Source organism: Aegilops tauschii, chromosome 2, assembly GCF_002575655.3.
Source record: "Aegilops tauschii subsp. strangulata cultivar AL8/78 chromosome 2, Aet v6.0, whole genome shotgun sequence".
Classification (NCBI taxonomy): domain Eukaryota; kingdom Viridiplantae; phylum Streptophyta; class Magnoliopsida; order Poales; family Poaceae; genus Aegilops; species Aegilops tauschii.
This window is the reverse complement of record NC_053036.3, coordinates 129,619,546-129,633,939: the sequence shown is the minus strand read 5'-3', so window position 1 is coordinate 129,633,939 and position 14,394 is coordinate 129,619,546. Positions and strand designations below refer to the sequence as shown.

The following is a 14,394-nucleotide window of genomic DNA, read 5'->3' as shown; positions in this document are numbered from 1 at the left end:
GCAATCAAGGCGCGGGTGGAAGATCGACCCTCTATGGTTCCTGATCACAAATGGGGCATCGGTTGTGTGCGGCAATCAGCGCTGAGTGAGCCTATATTATACCTGGCCATGGGCAGCCCGGCACGGACGGCTTGACCCGGCACGAAAATCCTAGGCCAGGCCGGGCCTGAGCATGCCATCGGGTCGGGCTTGCGCCTGGAAATTGAGCCCGACGGACACATCGGGCTGGCCTCGAGCTTGCAGAAAACAAGATTTTAGCCGTAGTCGGGCCGGGCCGTCTCGGGCTTTTTTAGGCTCGGGATGGGCTCGATTTAGTAGGCCTGACGGTTAGGCCAGGCCGGGCTCAGGCTTGGGTTTTCAGCACTGGGCTTTTTTGGCCTGGCCCAAAGCCCGGCCCGGCCCGAGATATGCCTAGGTATAGGCTATATGCAGTCCAGTCTATATGCAGTCCAGTATCTATCTCAGCCAAGACACCATGGTACGACAACTAGAAAAACTGATTTCTTTTCACAGGGCCAACCAACCTCATATGGACGTGTCAGGTCCGTTACACGCTATGTCGACTACGAGCTGCTACCATTAGTAAGTACTCCCTCCGTCCCAAAATATAAGAACGTTTTTGACACTTGCTAGTCTTATATTTTGGGACGGAGGGAGTACATTATTTGCAGTGGAGAGAAAGCAATCTGAATGAACTGGTGGACGACGTCGTGCAATCCTCTCCACATGTTTTCTCTCTCTTTATTTACACTGTCTGCCACTACAACCGGAGCCACTGCTCGCCGTTGATGAAGTCCCGGCCGAGGAAGGGGCGCGCCTCCTCGTAGGTGAGCGCCCGCGACCACGGCACCCGCTGCCGCGAGCTCGCCCCGGGCCCCTTGCACTTGTACTCCCCGAACATCACCGTCCTGCACGCACGCACGCACGCACGCCCACGAGACAACAACAACAAGAAAAAGCTCAGCCACACGCGTCACTTTCCCGTGGATTTCCTCCATGATCAGGTAGCTGAGGTCGAGGTCGAGGTTGAGGAGAGGGGAGTAGTACGTACTTGGTCCTGGCGCGGTCGCCCCAGTCGCTCCAGCCCTGGGGCACGACGATGCCGCCGAGGTCGCAGAAAGCGTACACCACCCGGGCGTACCTGCCCCACGCCCTGCCCAGGTACAGCATGCCGGAGCCGGTCAGCCGGCACCCCACGAACGAGAACCCCGACTCGTCCGACGCCGAGCTCCGCTGCGACGCCGCGATCGCGCCGTAGCTCGTCGCCACCGCGTGCAGCGCGCAGCCCTGCAGCATGCAAAGTGGTCAGTTCCCGTTCATCGTGTCAAAGAAAAACGTACAGTACTCAGCATGCATGCCCGCCGTGTAACGTCGCGTTCATCCGTTGACGCTTTGACTTTGGATATTTTTGGGGCCACTGACAGTCGTGCATGCTGAGAGATTGCAAAGAGAATGTGACCACAAAAGGTTCTAGCATAGGTTTGTGCAAGAGCATTGTGGGCGTTCTGCCTAGGCACCAGATTTCCACTAATCTAGTAGCCATCTAAGTGCTAATCAAGCTGTGTGCCACACTAGAGACTAGAGAGCCTACACGTCAGACACGTCAAAAGTGAGGAAACCAAGTGGAATTGCATGGGTTGGTGCATGCCTGAATTGTGAATTTTGTGATAGCAACCCACAGTGCAACGACCAAGAATTATTATTCTGGTCCATGGAAGGGAGGACATGCAGATGGCAAGGCGGCAAAATCAGCATCAAAATAGTAGCCTATGGGTATAAAGGCAGTGTGCACAACTAATTTTTACCTAGCAACATGGCAAAAACCGTAGAGAAAATGTGGGTGGTTGATACACAAGAACGTATCGAGTGCAATACCAAATCTTGGACAATCTTTCAGTACCTGGTACAGGGACCTCGCGTTCCCGAAAATGAAATCGATGGAGCCCTGGATGTCGCAGTTGTACAAGTAGTGCCTCCCGATGTTGTCGAAGAGCGTGTCCTGGGTCCCCAGTATCCTGCACCTGTACAGCATGGTCTTGTCGCCGGACAGCCGCAGCGCCACCGCCTGCATCCCCACCGCTCCCGGCGGCGCGGCCGGCGCCGAGTTCTGCACCGATCGCAACGCATATACACATATCACATTTCGAAGCAGGAGGCAGCATGATCGCCGGCGATGGTCATGGACGGAGAGGTAGAGCCGTACGTACCTCGAAGGTGATGTGGCTTGCGCAGAAGTAGTCGGCCTCGATGGCGAAGGAGGCGGAGTAGAAGGTGCCGACCTGGTGCCCCGTCGCGTCGATGTCCGACGCCCGCGCGTTCCATGTGATCACCGTGCGCCCGGTCCCCATGCCGATCAGCGACACGAACGGCTTCGTGATCGGCACCGTCACCTTCTCCCTGCACCCAACACCACATCCCATGCCTAGCTTGTTAGTTCAGTCGTTACACCGGTGCAGCATACGCACGCAAAAAAGAATTGTTCAACAAAAAGAACCCATTCTGCATCAATTCGTGCATAAAAAATACAGTACGATATTTTGCCTAATTAGAAGCAGCATACTCTACAAATTTAGTAGAGCCTGCATTGTGTAGTCTGCAGGCACCAAGATAGAAATGGAAAATTACTAGCTTCGGTAGCTGCTACCGGCAGGCAGCGCACACATAGCCAGCTCTAGATGACTAGAAGAAATGGCTGTTGAGAAGCTAGGAATGAAGGAACACACTGTAACTTAATGGCCCCATTAACTCTTGGAGGCAGTTACTGCGAAGTCGAGATCGATCGAGGGGCAGCGGTAGTGGAGTGGACGGGCGGATCACGATCGCCTCACCTGTACACCCCGGGCCTGACGAGGATCTTGACCCGCCGCGTGTTCCCGGCGGGCACCATGTCGACGGCGCCCTGCACGGTCCGCGAGTGCCCCGTCCCGTCCTGCGACACCACGATCGTGCTCACTCCCACGCCCCCGCGGCCTGCCGCCGCCGACTTGACGTCCACGGGCGCGCCGCGGATGAGCCTCGCCACGGCCGGCATGGTCAGGTCCTCCCACGTGATGAACTCGGCGCCGGCGGCCGACACGGCCGCCAGCAGCAAGCCCAGCACGACGGCGCAGCTGGGCCGCTTGCCCGCCGCGGCGGCGGCCATGGAATCCTAGCTCTAGAGCGAGTGTGTAGGTCAGATCGTCACGCTGGGATCGGTGAACTGGATGGTGATCGCGCGTGCGAGGGAGCACGTGGCTTGGGAGGGAGACGGGCGGCTAGTCGAGGGAGCTGATCAGCTTGGCAGAGGATATATAGAGGAGCTCGATGGATCGATCGATCGGTCGGTCGGAGGGGGGCTACGCCTAGGCGTTACTGGCACCAGATGACAAGATCGGGGTGATGGTATATGTGATGATGATATGAAGAACGAAGGAATGGGTTGGGATGGAATGCAAGAAGACGTTGGAGGCGTGAGGAAGTGGTGACGCCATTAAATATGGGGAGCGCCCGCCCGGCCGGTCGGCGGGTACCAGCCAGCTCCCCTCTCCGACGCACAAATCGTGTCTACTCCGGTGCGCCGGAGCGAGAAGAAATCGAGAATCGATCAGGCCATCAGGGCAGGAAAAGGAACTGATGTGACACTGTTGTGTGCACGCTGGTTTCTCTTCACGGAAACGAGAGTGGTTCCGTATGGGAAATCTCGGGTAACGGACGCCTAAAGCGCGCGTCAGGTATGTGGGATGTTTTCGTACACCGCACGAATACCCCGTTAGTTCGCGGCACACACTACAAAAGTCGGTCGATACTGGCTAGCAGGCTAGCTAGGGGTGACGATCGAAACGGCGACACACGTTGCACGTTGAGAGAAAACTGGTGTCCAGTCCAGGGAATTCGTAAGGGTCACAGGTTAAAAAAAATTGTTGCGATTATTATTGGTAGTGCATGCCGTAATGGCTGGTGTTTATTTATGTCATTTTTCCAAGATGTGGGACTGGAAAGGTTGGTCATTTTTTTTTTCGATGAAACTGAGTGAGTAGTTAGCAAGTAGTTCGTGCAGAGCGGTTGGGTCGTCCAAGCATGCATGCGCGTCCCTCTTTCTTTGTTGGCTGGCTGACCTACTGAATTTCTTCTGTCATGGACAACAGTTTACCGCTTCGGCTTGCGATTATCCAAAAGCGTTCTGAAACTACGTGCTGCTTCAGAGTTCAGACGGGAACGATTGACAGTACGATTGCTTTCTTCAAAGGAAGAGACTACAGAAGGCTGCTAGTGGTTTAGGCCAGTGGGCATTTATGCGCCAAAACTGACGGACCTAACATAGTTGAAACTGTTTTAAAACATTGTTAGAATTTGCAAAGTGGTCAACTTGGTAGGTGTCTGTTGACAATAAAGCAATCCTAAATTGCTCAGAACATGTCAAGTTCTCGTTGGGATGGCAGGGACTTGCACACATGTTCCAGTTGCCTTCTTGTTGCCTCCAAGAGGACCATGCAGCAATCTTAAGAATGTTCAGAAGTTACAGTTTTTTCTGTGGTAGTATACGCAAGGGTGTGTTCGCTGGCAAGTGTGAAAAAAACAACACAGCAGAGTTCCAAGAACTGAGTCGTTGCAATGTTCATGCTTTGCAGGTGACCTTTGAATGAAGAACGGGACGACGGATTTTACATGGACCTATTTTGTTTTACAACAGAAAAAGGAAGAATTGTAGCTACTGTACGTAGTAACACACTGAAGCAAGCAGCCTGGCTGCAAGCTGAAAATGAACACCACCACGAAAATATAAGCTGAAGGCAAATTGATGCCTCATCCTTCCGTCACCTTGTATCTATAGATTACACCAAAGTATGAAACACGACACCACCACATCACCTCATTTTCTTCTCCTAGTTTAAGTTTGATCGGGTGGACATGGATGAACTTAAGAGCCACCCAATGGATCATACAATCAAGATAACAGATCTCTAAAGAAGAAGATGAACATACATGAGCAGAAACAATCTCCAAACACATTCACTAGTACTCCCTTGTCCCAAAATAAGTGTCTCAACTTTGTACTAACTTTATGAATTGGGTCTCTCTGCTACTGTCTGGATGAAAGATCAGCTGGCCTCCTGCCGAAGGCTACTCGACGAAGGTGTCCAAGTGTCATAGCAGTCATCTGGCGTCGCTGAAGAGGCATGCTATAGATGGTGCTGATGAAGAACCTAACGAGAACATGGCTGAAGGCGGTCTTTTCGGTGAAGGTTTAGTCATGTAGGGTTCTAGGGAAAATGGCGATGATGTTAGCCTGATGTAATAATTTTCCCTTTTCCACAATTCAGTTTCGTATTCCAGATTAATACAACTTTACATCTTCTATTTTCCATTCTCCACCAACTCCTCTCTATTCTTCAATTTTTCAGTTCCAAACTGATCCGGAAATATCAACCTGATTACAGAAGTTACTAAGTGAATATCCCATCCCAATTATGTTCGACGTCCAGCTGCATCTACAATCTCGATTCATTTATTCAAACCTTTTGACTTCCGTGTTTTGTCCGTGTAGGTTTGCACACACAGAAACACTACATATGCTTGTTTAGGTAGCCTGCAAAGTTATCACATTACCAGACGAAAAGTCTATAATCCTACCCTTAGTTGATTCTGCATAACTTAACTTATCAGGTAACCATGCTAAGCACTTAAGTTATAACCTACTCCTTCCATTTCAAAATACTTGTCATGGTTTTAGTTCAAGCCACGACAAGTATTTTGGAACAGAGGAAGTACTAAATTTGGACTTAGACCTCCCGCAGTGGGTAGTATCATAGTATCATGCATATATATACTACAAAGACTGGGTCCGTTTATGAACCTTTACGTGGAAATGAGGAAATCCAACATCAGCACACAGGATAAGAGACGAAGTTGATTCCTGTCACCATTTGAGTTGAATGGACCTTCTCAAATTAATGCACATTGCATATAACCACATGCGCAAAGGGCATGTGGATGCACGATGATTCTTATAATGGGGAGTGAAAAACCAGCACAGAAATGATTTCAGTGTCCAATTTTTTCGCAGCGATGTTCCTTCTCGATATGTGCAGAACATACATAACTAGAGATATTCTCATCTGGTTACTAAGAATTCCAAAGTACTTCTTACGAGGGAGATGAGGATCAGTCCGCTTCATGAAGGTGCAAGTTAACTTCACATACTGCACAAAGAGATGAAAGACTACGGAGAGAAGTTGAAATGATGCGATGATCACAGTTAGCAAGTGATCTTCTCTTGAAATGATCTTTGTAAAAAATCTTCTCTTGAAATGGGACAGACAAATTTTGCATGAACCATCTACTCATTCACCCTGGAGGCTTGGGCCTCCACTTCTCCAAATGGTCACAGTGTACTGTTTCTGCAAAAAAGGGAAAGGGAAGAATGATTGGAAACTGAGAAAGTCAGCATACATCCTCCTGTTAAGATTCTCATAATACACGGTTTGTTAAACCAGATTGCCAGCTCACAAGTTTGTGACGAATGATTGATGATGCCCCAAAGCAAGTAAGGTTGCATGGAACTGATAGTTCTAGCGAGTGATGCACTAAAGCAAATAAAATCGGATGGTAACTGAAATGGGACAGTGCTGTACCAGTACACCATGATAATATAGCTAGTGGAAAAACGATGGCCACATGTTTCACCCTCTACTCATCTTATAATATTTATGTACTAAGTTGAGGACGAAAACTGATACTCCCTCCGTCCGAAAATACTTGTCATCAAAAGGGATGTATTTAGAACTAAAATACATCTAGATACATCTCCTTTTATCCATTTTGATGACAAGTATTTCCGGACGGAGGGAGTACAAGAGAATGACACGTCTCCTCAAGTTATAACCATGTTCAGATCCAGTGGGCTTAGATGCACCTACGAAATGACTCCTTAGACCATACAATCAATATTCCAAAACCTGCTGCAAATCTCCATGGAAAGTTAAAACCATATACAAGTATAATTGGTCACAATTGGCGTGCTTATTTCTGGTAAGGAGTACTAGTATTTGTCTAGGAGTATACTGCTTAACAATTTCAAAGTCGTCTGGATGGAGAAAAAAATAAATGTAATCCAGCAGTAAAGTCTGGGCCCAATCCTTGTGATGCTTTAATGTTGAGTACACAAGAAAACCAACATTCCAAATTGGCAGTAGAGAAAAAAAAATACAAAATCGGAATGACCGTAGAGCATAATATTCACCTGCCAGAACTGCTAATAACTAGAAGATACCCTGCATGGTGTTTCGATTTATTTAATGAAATTAAACATGGTACCTAGCTTAGCATCCCATATATGCATATTATTGGCACATGAGCACACCATTTGTCAAAGGATCTTCCTACAGTTCACACACTACCTAATGCACTGTCAGATTTGAGAAGTTGCAGACCACAATGAATAATCTAATCAGTGAGCACATAATTGGAATGGCAATCGCAGCCATCATTGTGTAATGGATCTCAGTTTTGGTCTTGGCTGTAGCAATGAACTTATGAAAGGTAAAGACAGTGCTGCAGAATCCAACAGTTTGATTTACTTGCTTCAACTCACAAACATATATTAATAAATATACTGGGTAGCTACTTCAGAGATGATAATCGCACTTGTGGCCACAAAATTGCTTAGCAGGTAAAGCAAGCATAACGATTCGATTGGATATCTCAAACAAGAGGAAATTGTATTCCCATGGGGAAACAAAATTAGCAAAAGGATCAATTCACTCATACCTAATTATTATTACCTGCCTGCTCAAGCTCAGGCCTGTGAATTGCCATGCGAGCAATCTCCGATACAGCTGCGTCACTTGCAGGCGTATCATCACCAGCAAGCTCCTCATATGCAGCCTCAAATGCTTCTTGCCAGAACCGCGGAAGCCATACATGATCACCAGTGCGCGTGTACAAGTCCCACATCCGGCGCACTAGTTTCTCCCTTTCCTCCATCTCCTACTCAATTCATAAGCAGGCATACTTCAGTACTCATTACTAGAAAAAAAAACACAAACCTAGAAATAGTTCTAGTTTCATTTGCTTGAACTTTAGATTGGCTTTCTACTGCCGGTAACAATATCAAGATTGAAACACTACTTAAATTATTATCACAAGTCAGCACGTCGTCATAACCCAAACCAAGAACAAGGTATACGGTTCTTCATACATGTACTATACTCCCTCCGTTCACAAATATAAGATGTTTTTGATATTTCAATATGGACTACATACGGACTGAAATGAGTGAACAAATACACTAACGTGTCTATATACATCCAATTTAGAAAAAAGTTAGAATATCTTCTATTTGTGAACGAAGGTAGTACCAACTAAAATATTTCTTCATAAAAAAAACAATAGCATGGTATCAGTTTCAGGTTTTCAGCATAAAGCATAGCACTCCCTTAGCATATAACTGAACATTCAGAAACTGATAAGATGCATATGTTTTGTATGGCTGAAATCCCTATATGTCCAGATAATTAATTCGTCGCGCAAAGCTTGATTACTATCAGGGTTCCCGTGAATAACATATGTTTGTTAAAATCAGTGAGTGTACCACCCATTTCATTCCAATCCTGAAAACTTAGAGGTACCCAGTGCATCTCCTTAGAGTATTTGATATTCTAAGAACAGATTTACATGTTTGATGTCAGGATTTAGGAACAGAACAAGCACCAATGCAAGGCAAGATCTGAGAGGGAATGTGGGCAGGGGGGCCGTACGAGCGGGTCGAGGTCGTCGAGGAGGGGACTACTCAAGTCCCAGGGGGCGGCGGCAAGGTCGCCGGAGGACCAGCGGAGGGTGACGGAGGCGGCGAACATGGACCAGAGCGCGAGGAGGGCGATGGCGGCGAGGGTCCATGCCTTGTACCGCCCCTTCCCGAGCAGCGCCGCCTCCGCGCCCCCGCCGGCGGAGACAGGAATGGAGATCTTAGTCGCCGGCGTCGGCGACGGTGGGTGGACGCCGTGGTACTGGTGGCCGGCGACGGCCTTCATTGCTCCACTCTGGCCGGTCCTGAACCTCGAATGTAAAAGCCGGGAGTGGAGTGGCGGGTAGGATCGTAGGGGTGTGTCGCGTGTCGTCATGAAACTAATTCTTCTCTTGCCTTTTTTTTTTGCTAAATCTCAGTCGCTTGAAATTTTAGTGAAAAAGTGCGACTTTTGTAAACCCTATAGCAGTTTGGTTTAAATATAGCAGTTTGGTTTAAATAGTGGAAAAGGTTTAAAAACAACTGGATGATTTTCTCTCGTCAACCGCGCGCTCCGAGCGCCACACGTCCTAGCGGGGCACGCTCGATGGACATCATTATCTTCTTATCTCCAGCAGGTCACGAGAGCCACTCGTTCCACTTTTGATGGCAGCTTTGTCTTCTCATCTCAATTTTCATTGATTCCTTTTCGTCACGCACCTCTCCGTCTCCTACTACGTCTCCGCCATGGCTTGTGGACGCGCTCCACATGCTGCTACTCCCAACCTTCTTCTCGCTGTTCGTTGCAAGGCTGTTTCAGGAAGGAAGGTGCTCTGCTGGAGATGAGGCACCGGTGCCGCAACCTGAGTCGCCGCCGTCCCCGCGCTGCTGCAAGCTAGGAGCCTAGGAGAGGAGGGCGCTGCTACGTTTTTGCCACGCCGATGGCGCACCTGCGTTGCTGCAGGAGAGGCGACGAGCTACCGTCATTGCCGCCGGCGGAGCTGCGTTGCAGCACGCGATGCCACAACGGTGCTGCTGCCACGCCAACGGTGGAGCTGCGTTGCATCAGTAGAAGCGACGAGCTGTTGCCACGACCGACGAAGGAGCTGCGTTGCAGCAGGAGAGGCGACGAGTAGCTTCAATGGCCGATGGCAGAGTTGCACTGCAGGAGGAGAGACGACGATGCCGCTACTGCCGCGTCGACAGCGGAGCTGCGTTGCAGCGGGAGAGGGGACGAGCTGTTGCCATGGCCGGCGGCGGAGCTGCGTTGCAGCACATGATGCTACGTTGCCGCTGCCATGGCTTCATCGGAGCTGCGAGTTGATGCTGCCATGGGCATCACTGGAGCTGCCCGACGCTGCCATGGGCGTCGATGGAGCTGTGATGGAATGAACCATGCACGAGCGTGAGGTGCTACGAGGGAGCTGCTTGCGTGCGGGAGGCGTGATGGGATGTGCTGCTCGGGAGAATGAATCGGACGCTGTAGATGATGTGATCTGATGGCTCTAGGGGCGGCTTAAATTTGGCTCGGATCATCCAACTGATCTGTAGCAGTCGCCGAGTACACCCTCTGTTCCTAGATACTCCCTTGTTCCCAAAATAAGTGTCTCAATTTTATATAAAGTTATACAAAATTAAGACATTTATTTTGGGACGGAGGGAGTATAAAGGCGCTAGGCGAGGCTACGCTGAGAAGGAATCACTGGGGATTTTCACGAATACGCAATGCTTGCATATCTCTCCACTGATGGAAGAAAATAGAATGAGCACGAGGGTACAATGTATGGCATGAACACGGTGCCCGGAGCAGAGAGACATGGGGTGCTCCACCTAAACAAGTAAACAACACAACTAAACCCTCGTGACTTCGGGTGCTCGATCTGAACCAACATGACATCCGACATCCACAAATCTAGCATCGGGAACGCTGCGAACAGACAAGAGCACACCTTCAAAAAGGATAATGATTCCGTGGCGCCATCATCGTCCGATCCGAAGAATCAGACCTATGGTTTTCGTTAGTGCTCGAAGAGAGGGAGGCCATGGTAACGCCTCCAACGAGGGGACAACACTCATCGGTGTCATCGCTGCCAACACCGGCAAGCTGAGCGGGGGTTTCCCCCTGGTCTTGGTCGAAAACCAGGAATCAGAGGTCAAGATGTTGGTCGAAAACCACCACCACAAGAATGGGAGCCGCACCGGACACACGAGCCTTGCACATGACGGGGGGATGGAGCATCAAGGAGGCCGGGGTTATGGAGGTGGCGGGGCGGAGGGGGGCCTAGGGGATGAGATGGCGATCTATGACGAAGCTGGTGAGCCAGGAACTACTGGGGACGTAGATCCGGGCTATTGGGGCCGGAGCCACCAAGCTACCGACAAAGCCAATGAGGCTAGAGGAGATGAAACCTCTAGAGCGTCGTGATCGTTGCCGCGCCGGAAGAGAAACTAGCAACCAACAACGAATCTAGAACGTAATCGTAGGGCAGGCTCGAACAAGTGAGGAGGCACTAAGATGGGTCAGTGAGCAGCCGATTTGCTGGGCTGGCCCCCTGATCATAAGCAGTAAAGGCCTAGTTGATCCGGTTGGAGGGCAGGCTCAAGCCTGTTAAAGCCTGTATAGTAGATTCGCCCCTGCCGGCAACCCATGTACATCGGAGAACACAGGACAAGGGCCTCCGGGGCCGGAGCTACACCGACAAGAGGTCCACTGTGAGGACACAAGTGCCCGCCGAATGCTAGGCCTACGCGTCACCAGGGGCGGCCGTCGCTGGGGAGACACCAGTGAAAACTCATGAAAAGCCAAAATCTCAGAGCCAGGGCCGGCATATCGGAGAAGAAAGGACGCCGCCGCGGCACCACCAAGGGCGGCCCGGGCTAGGGCCATCCTGATATATATTCACCAAGGCGCTACAAACATTGTCATTTCACTTGTGTAAGTGCAAGCTCAAGCTTGTAGAGACGGTTGAGATTCTTGAAATAGGCTTTCGCCCCGCTTTATAAATAAAGTAAATATCCATACAACCGGATCCAGAGTGACAACACAATCACGTATGTTAAAAAAAAACAATCACATCCAAAGAAAGCATAAAAGAAATAAGAAAAAAACCACCTACTGCCAGTAGGCACAACGACATTATGGAGGGGAGAGGCGGCGCGCGGTAGTCAGAAGCGTATCCAGCATGAGCCCAAGTCGGTCGCGGTCCCGCTGTCTAGATAACGGGTGCCAGTGCGAGAAAGCAAGGAATTTGAAGAACAGTTTAGAGGCCTGGCGCCGGAAAACCCTATCAGTCATCATCTTATTACGCGTCGTTCATAGAGTCCACGACATCGCTGCAAATATAAGCCAGAATAGGCGATGTTGTCGCTCGGTCTAGCTAACCATGGTTTCTAGGAACTCGACAAGGTCTAGGACCTCCAATTAGGACCCAACTCCTCGTGGGCGAAACTCTAAAGGGCACGTGCTGCATTGCACGCGAACACAATGTGGTCCTTATCTAACTCAAACTGATCAGGTTGTTCACCCCGATTTGGTTGTTGTAACCGTGTATTCTTGGCTATGTAGAGGAAGATAAGTCGGCCTTTGAGACTTGAGAGATGCCCAACTCGCCTCAAATCACTAATGTCGAACTTGACATTTCCTTCAACCTGCACAGCAGGAAGTATGTGAATCGGAGGTTCTGCCACGCATATCAAGAAGGTTAGAAGGGCACTGTGCTGGATTCCTATTGTCCACGTACGGTGCAGGCGCAGGTGCAGTTGCAGTTGCAGGGGGGCGCGGGCGGTGCAGCGCGTCAGGCTCGCGCGGCTAGCCACACCGCGCGTGCTTTGCCGTCTGGCGCGTCCTTATCTGCAGCAATTTCCCGCTTGAAATGATTATCGCCCCGAAGAAGACGTTGCCGCTCACTTTCTGGCCACTTGATCAAGGAGGAATTTCTGCCCTATAAACAGTTGACGCAATGGTCATGGTGTGTGTAAGTAGCTACGACTAGTGATCGAGAATACACCTACATACTTAACGTACGTACGACTCATGTCGCCGGCTGTTGCACCGCCCACCGCCGAGGCCGGACCTGATCCACCGGCTCAGCATCCCGAGGTAGAGATCATCACCATGCGCGTGGTCTCGGCAGCGGAAGATGCCGACGAGGCCGAGCCGGCCGTGGATACCACCAGCTTATCGTGCCCAGTACTGCTGGTTCCCACATCATCGTCCTTGGCCAAAGGCATGCACGTGCTGCTCGTCCAGCCCGCCACGGACTCGCCGGCGGCGTCGCTGGTCCCCGCCAGCCGCGGGGACGACGCACCGGCTGTTCAGCAGGCGAGGGATAAGGACGCCCGCAACAGCAAGGCCGCCAGGGAGCTCCGGGGCTGGCTGATGGTCCTCGCCACCGTGATCGCCTCCATCACCTACGCCTCAGGGCTCAACCCGCCCGGCGGCTTCCAAGGCGGAGGCGGGGACAGGGTGACGCCCGTCCTCCGCGCCACGAGCCCCAGGAGGTACACCACCTTCTACTACTGCAACACGTCCGCCTTCGCGCTGTCCCTCTCCATCGTGCTCCTGGTGGCCAGCCAGGACCTGCGGAGGCTCGCCAAGATCAAGGTGCTGGAGATCATCGTGGCGCTGGACGTGCTCGCGCTGCTCATGGCCTACATCGTCGGCTCCACGTTCGGGTTGGAAGAGCTCGGTGTTTGCGCCGGCCTGGTGCTCATCGTGCCGGTGGCCCTCGTCGTCATGTCGTCTCGCATCTGTGGGAAATACTTCTGGGACGAACTCTGATTTCTGATAAGAAACTACACCAATTCTTTTAAAATATAAGACGTTTCGGCAGTTTAGTGTTTCTAAATATAAGACGTTTGACAGTATAATTTCTTTTTTTGCATGGATTTGACGGTATAATTTAAACATGCCAAAACGTTTTACGTTAGAAACAGAGGTAGTACTCCCTCCGTCCTACAATATAAGAGCGTTTTTGACACTACATTAGTGTCAAAAACGCTCTTATATTGTGGGACGGAGGGAGTAGTATTTACGGCCATTAGCAGCTAATTTCCATATGTATGTGTGATTAATTGAGAGATCTGCTTCTAGTACATTGCTCTCGTGGATGATTTGTGTACCTTCATCCTTTATTCTTGGACAATATCTATCGGTCGTAGGGCCTCTTTGATTCAAAGAAGTTTCAAATGAACTTCGCAGGATTGCAGTCCTTACACAACATTTCTTATATTGCTTGTTTGATTTGTGGCGAACATTCCATAGTAACGATGTAACAGTAAAATTTCGTAAGAATCCAAACACGCTCCACGAACTTTGTTTTACAATCCGTTGAAACAAATCAGTTCATTTCTTCTGTCCCGGTTCTTCCTTTTGCACATGCACTTCTCTCTTTTCCCATGTTCTTATTCTATATACCTAAATAGTTGATTGCTACTGACTTAAATCTTCTCAACATGCAAATATGCAAATCCAACATGCCACCATGCATGAAAAAAGACACATCTTTAATGCAACCGTGTCAACTCACCATGCAAACATGCATGAAAAAAAACCACCTTTAAAATTCACCATGTATGCTACTCAAATTCAACAAATATTGTACAACCATACAATAATCAATAAATTATATGTATTTTAGTTTCAACTCTCACAATGTTAATCTAATACTAATGTTTTATACAACAAATCTCAT

At 49.7% G+C, this 14,394-nt stretch overlaps 3 protein-coding genes across 4 annotated transcripts; 1 reads left to right on the top strand and 2 right to left on the bottom strand.

Annotated features, from left to right (window-relative positions):
• Positions 1-489: 489 nt before the first annotated feature.
• Positions 490-3,593, bottom strand: LOC109786034 (pectinesterase QRT1). Its single transcript, XM_073508220.1, has 5 exons — positions 2,829-3,593; positions 2,208-2,397; positions 1,901-2,107; positions 1,052-1,287; positions 490-908 (listed from the first exon to the last, which is right to left on the bottom strand). The coding sequence occupies exons 1-5, from the start codon at positions 3,140-3,142 to the stop codon at positions 761-763; spliced, it is 1,095 nt and encodes a 364-aa protein (XP_073364321.1). The 5' UTR covers positions 3,143-3,593; the 3' UTR covers positions 490-760.
• Positions 3,594-5,886: 2,293 nt separating this feature from the next.
• Positions 5,887-9,192, bottom strand: LOC109786131 (uncharacterized). 2 transcript variants are annotated; one of them, XM_020344710.4, is made up of 3 exons: positions 8,736-9,192; positions 7,761-7,965; positions 5,887-6,377 (listed from the first exon to the last, which is right to left on the bottom strand). In XM_020344710.4, exons 1-3 carry the CDS (start codon positions 9,096-9,098, stop codon positions 6,325-6,327), a joined length of 621 nt encoding a protein of 206 aa, XP_020200299.1. In that variant the 5' UTR covers positions 9,099-9,192; the 3' UTR covers positions 5,887-6,324. The 2 variants fall into 2 exon arrangements, with proteins under 2 accessions (XP_020200299.1, XP_020200308.2); XM_020344719.3 differs by having other exon boundaries at positions 7,747-7,965; positions 8,736-9,097.
• A 3,419-nt stretch (positions 9,193-12,611) lies between these two features.
• LOC141041574 (uncharacterized) lies at positions 12,612-13,821 on the top strand. The gene is made up of 2 exons (XM_073508219.1): positions 12,612-13,638; positions 13,722-13,821. Exon 1 carries the CDS (start codon positions 12,735-12,737, stop codon positions 13,479-13,481), a length of 747 nt encoding a protein of 248 aa, XP_073364320.1. The 5' UTR covers positions 12,612-12,734; the 3' UTR covers positions 13,482-13,638; positions 13,722-13,821.
• Positions 13,822-14,394: the final 573 nt, after the last annotated feature.

Coding starts and splice junctions, on each gene's coding strand:
- LOC141041574 (XM_073508219.1), top strand. CDS start 12,735: ATGTCGCCGGCTGTTGCACCGCCCACCGCCGAGGCCGGACCTGATCCA.
- LOC109786034 (XM_073508220.1), bottom strand. CDS start 3,142: ATGGCCGCCGCCGCGGCGGGCAAGCGGCCCAGCTGCGCCGTCGTGCTG. Junction 1,288..1,900: donor ACGCGAGGTCCCTGTACCAG/GTACTGAAAGAT, acceptor TGCATGCTGCAG/GGCTGCGCGCTGCACGCGGT. Junction 909..1,051: donor GGCGACCGCGCCAGGACCAA/GTACGTACTACT, acceptor GCGTGCGTGCAG/GACGGTGATGTTCGGGGAGT.
- LOC109786131 (XM_020344710.4), bottom strand. CDS start 9,098: ATGACGACACGCGACACACCCCTACGATCCTACCCGCCACTCCACTCC. Junction 7,966..8,735: donor TCGACGACCTCGACCCGCTC/GTACGGCCCCCC, acceptor TGAATTGAGTAG/GAGATGGAGGAAAGGGAGAA. Junction 6,378..7,760: donor GCCTGAGCTTGAGCAGGCAG/GTAATAATAATT, acceptor CCTTTTTTGCAG/AAACAGTACACTGTGACCAT.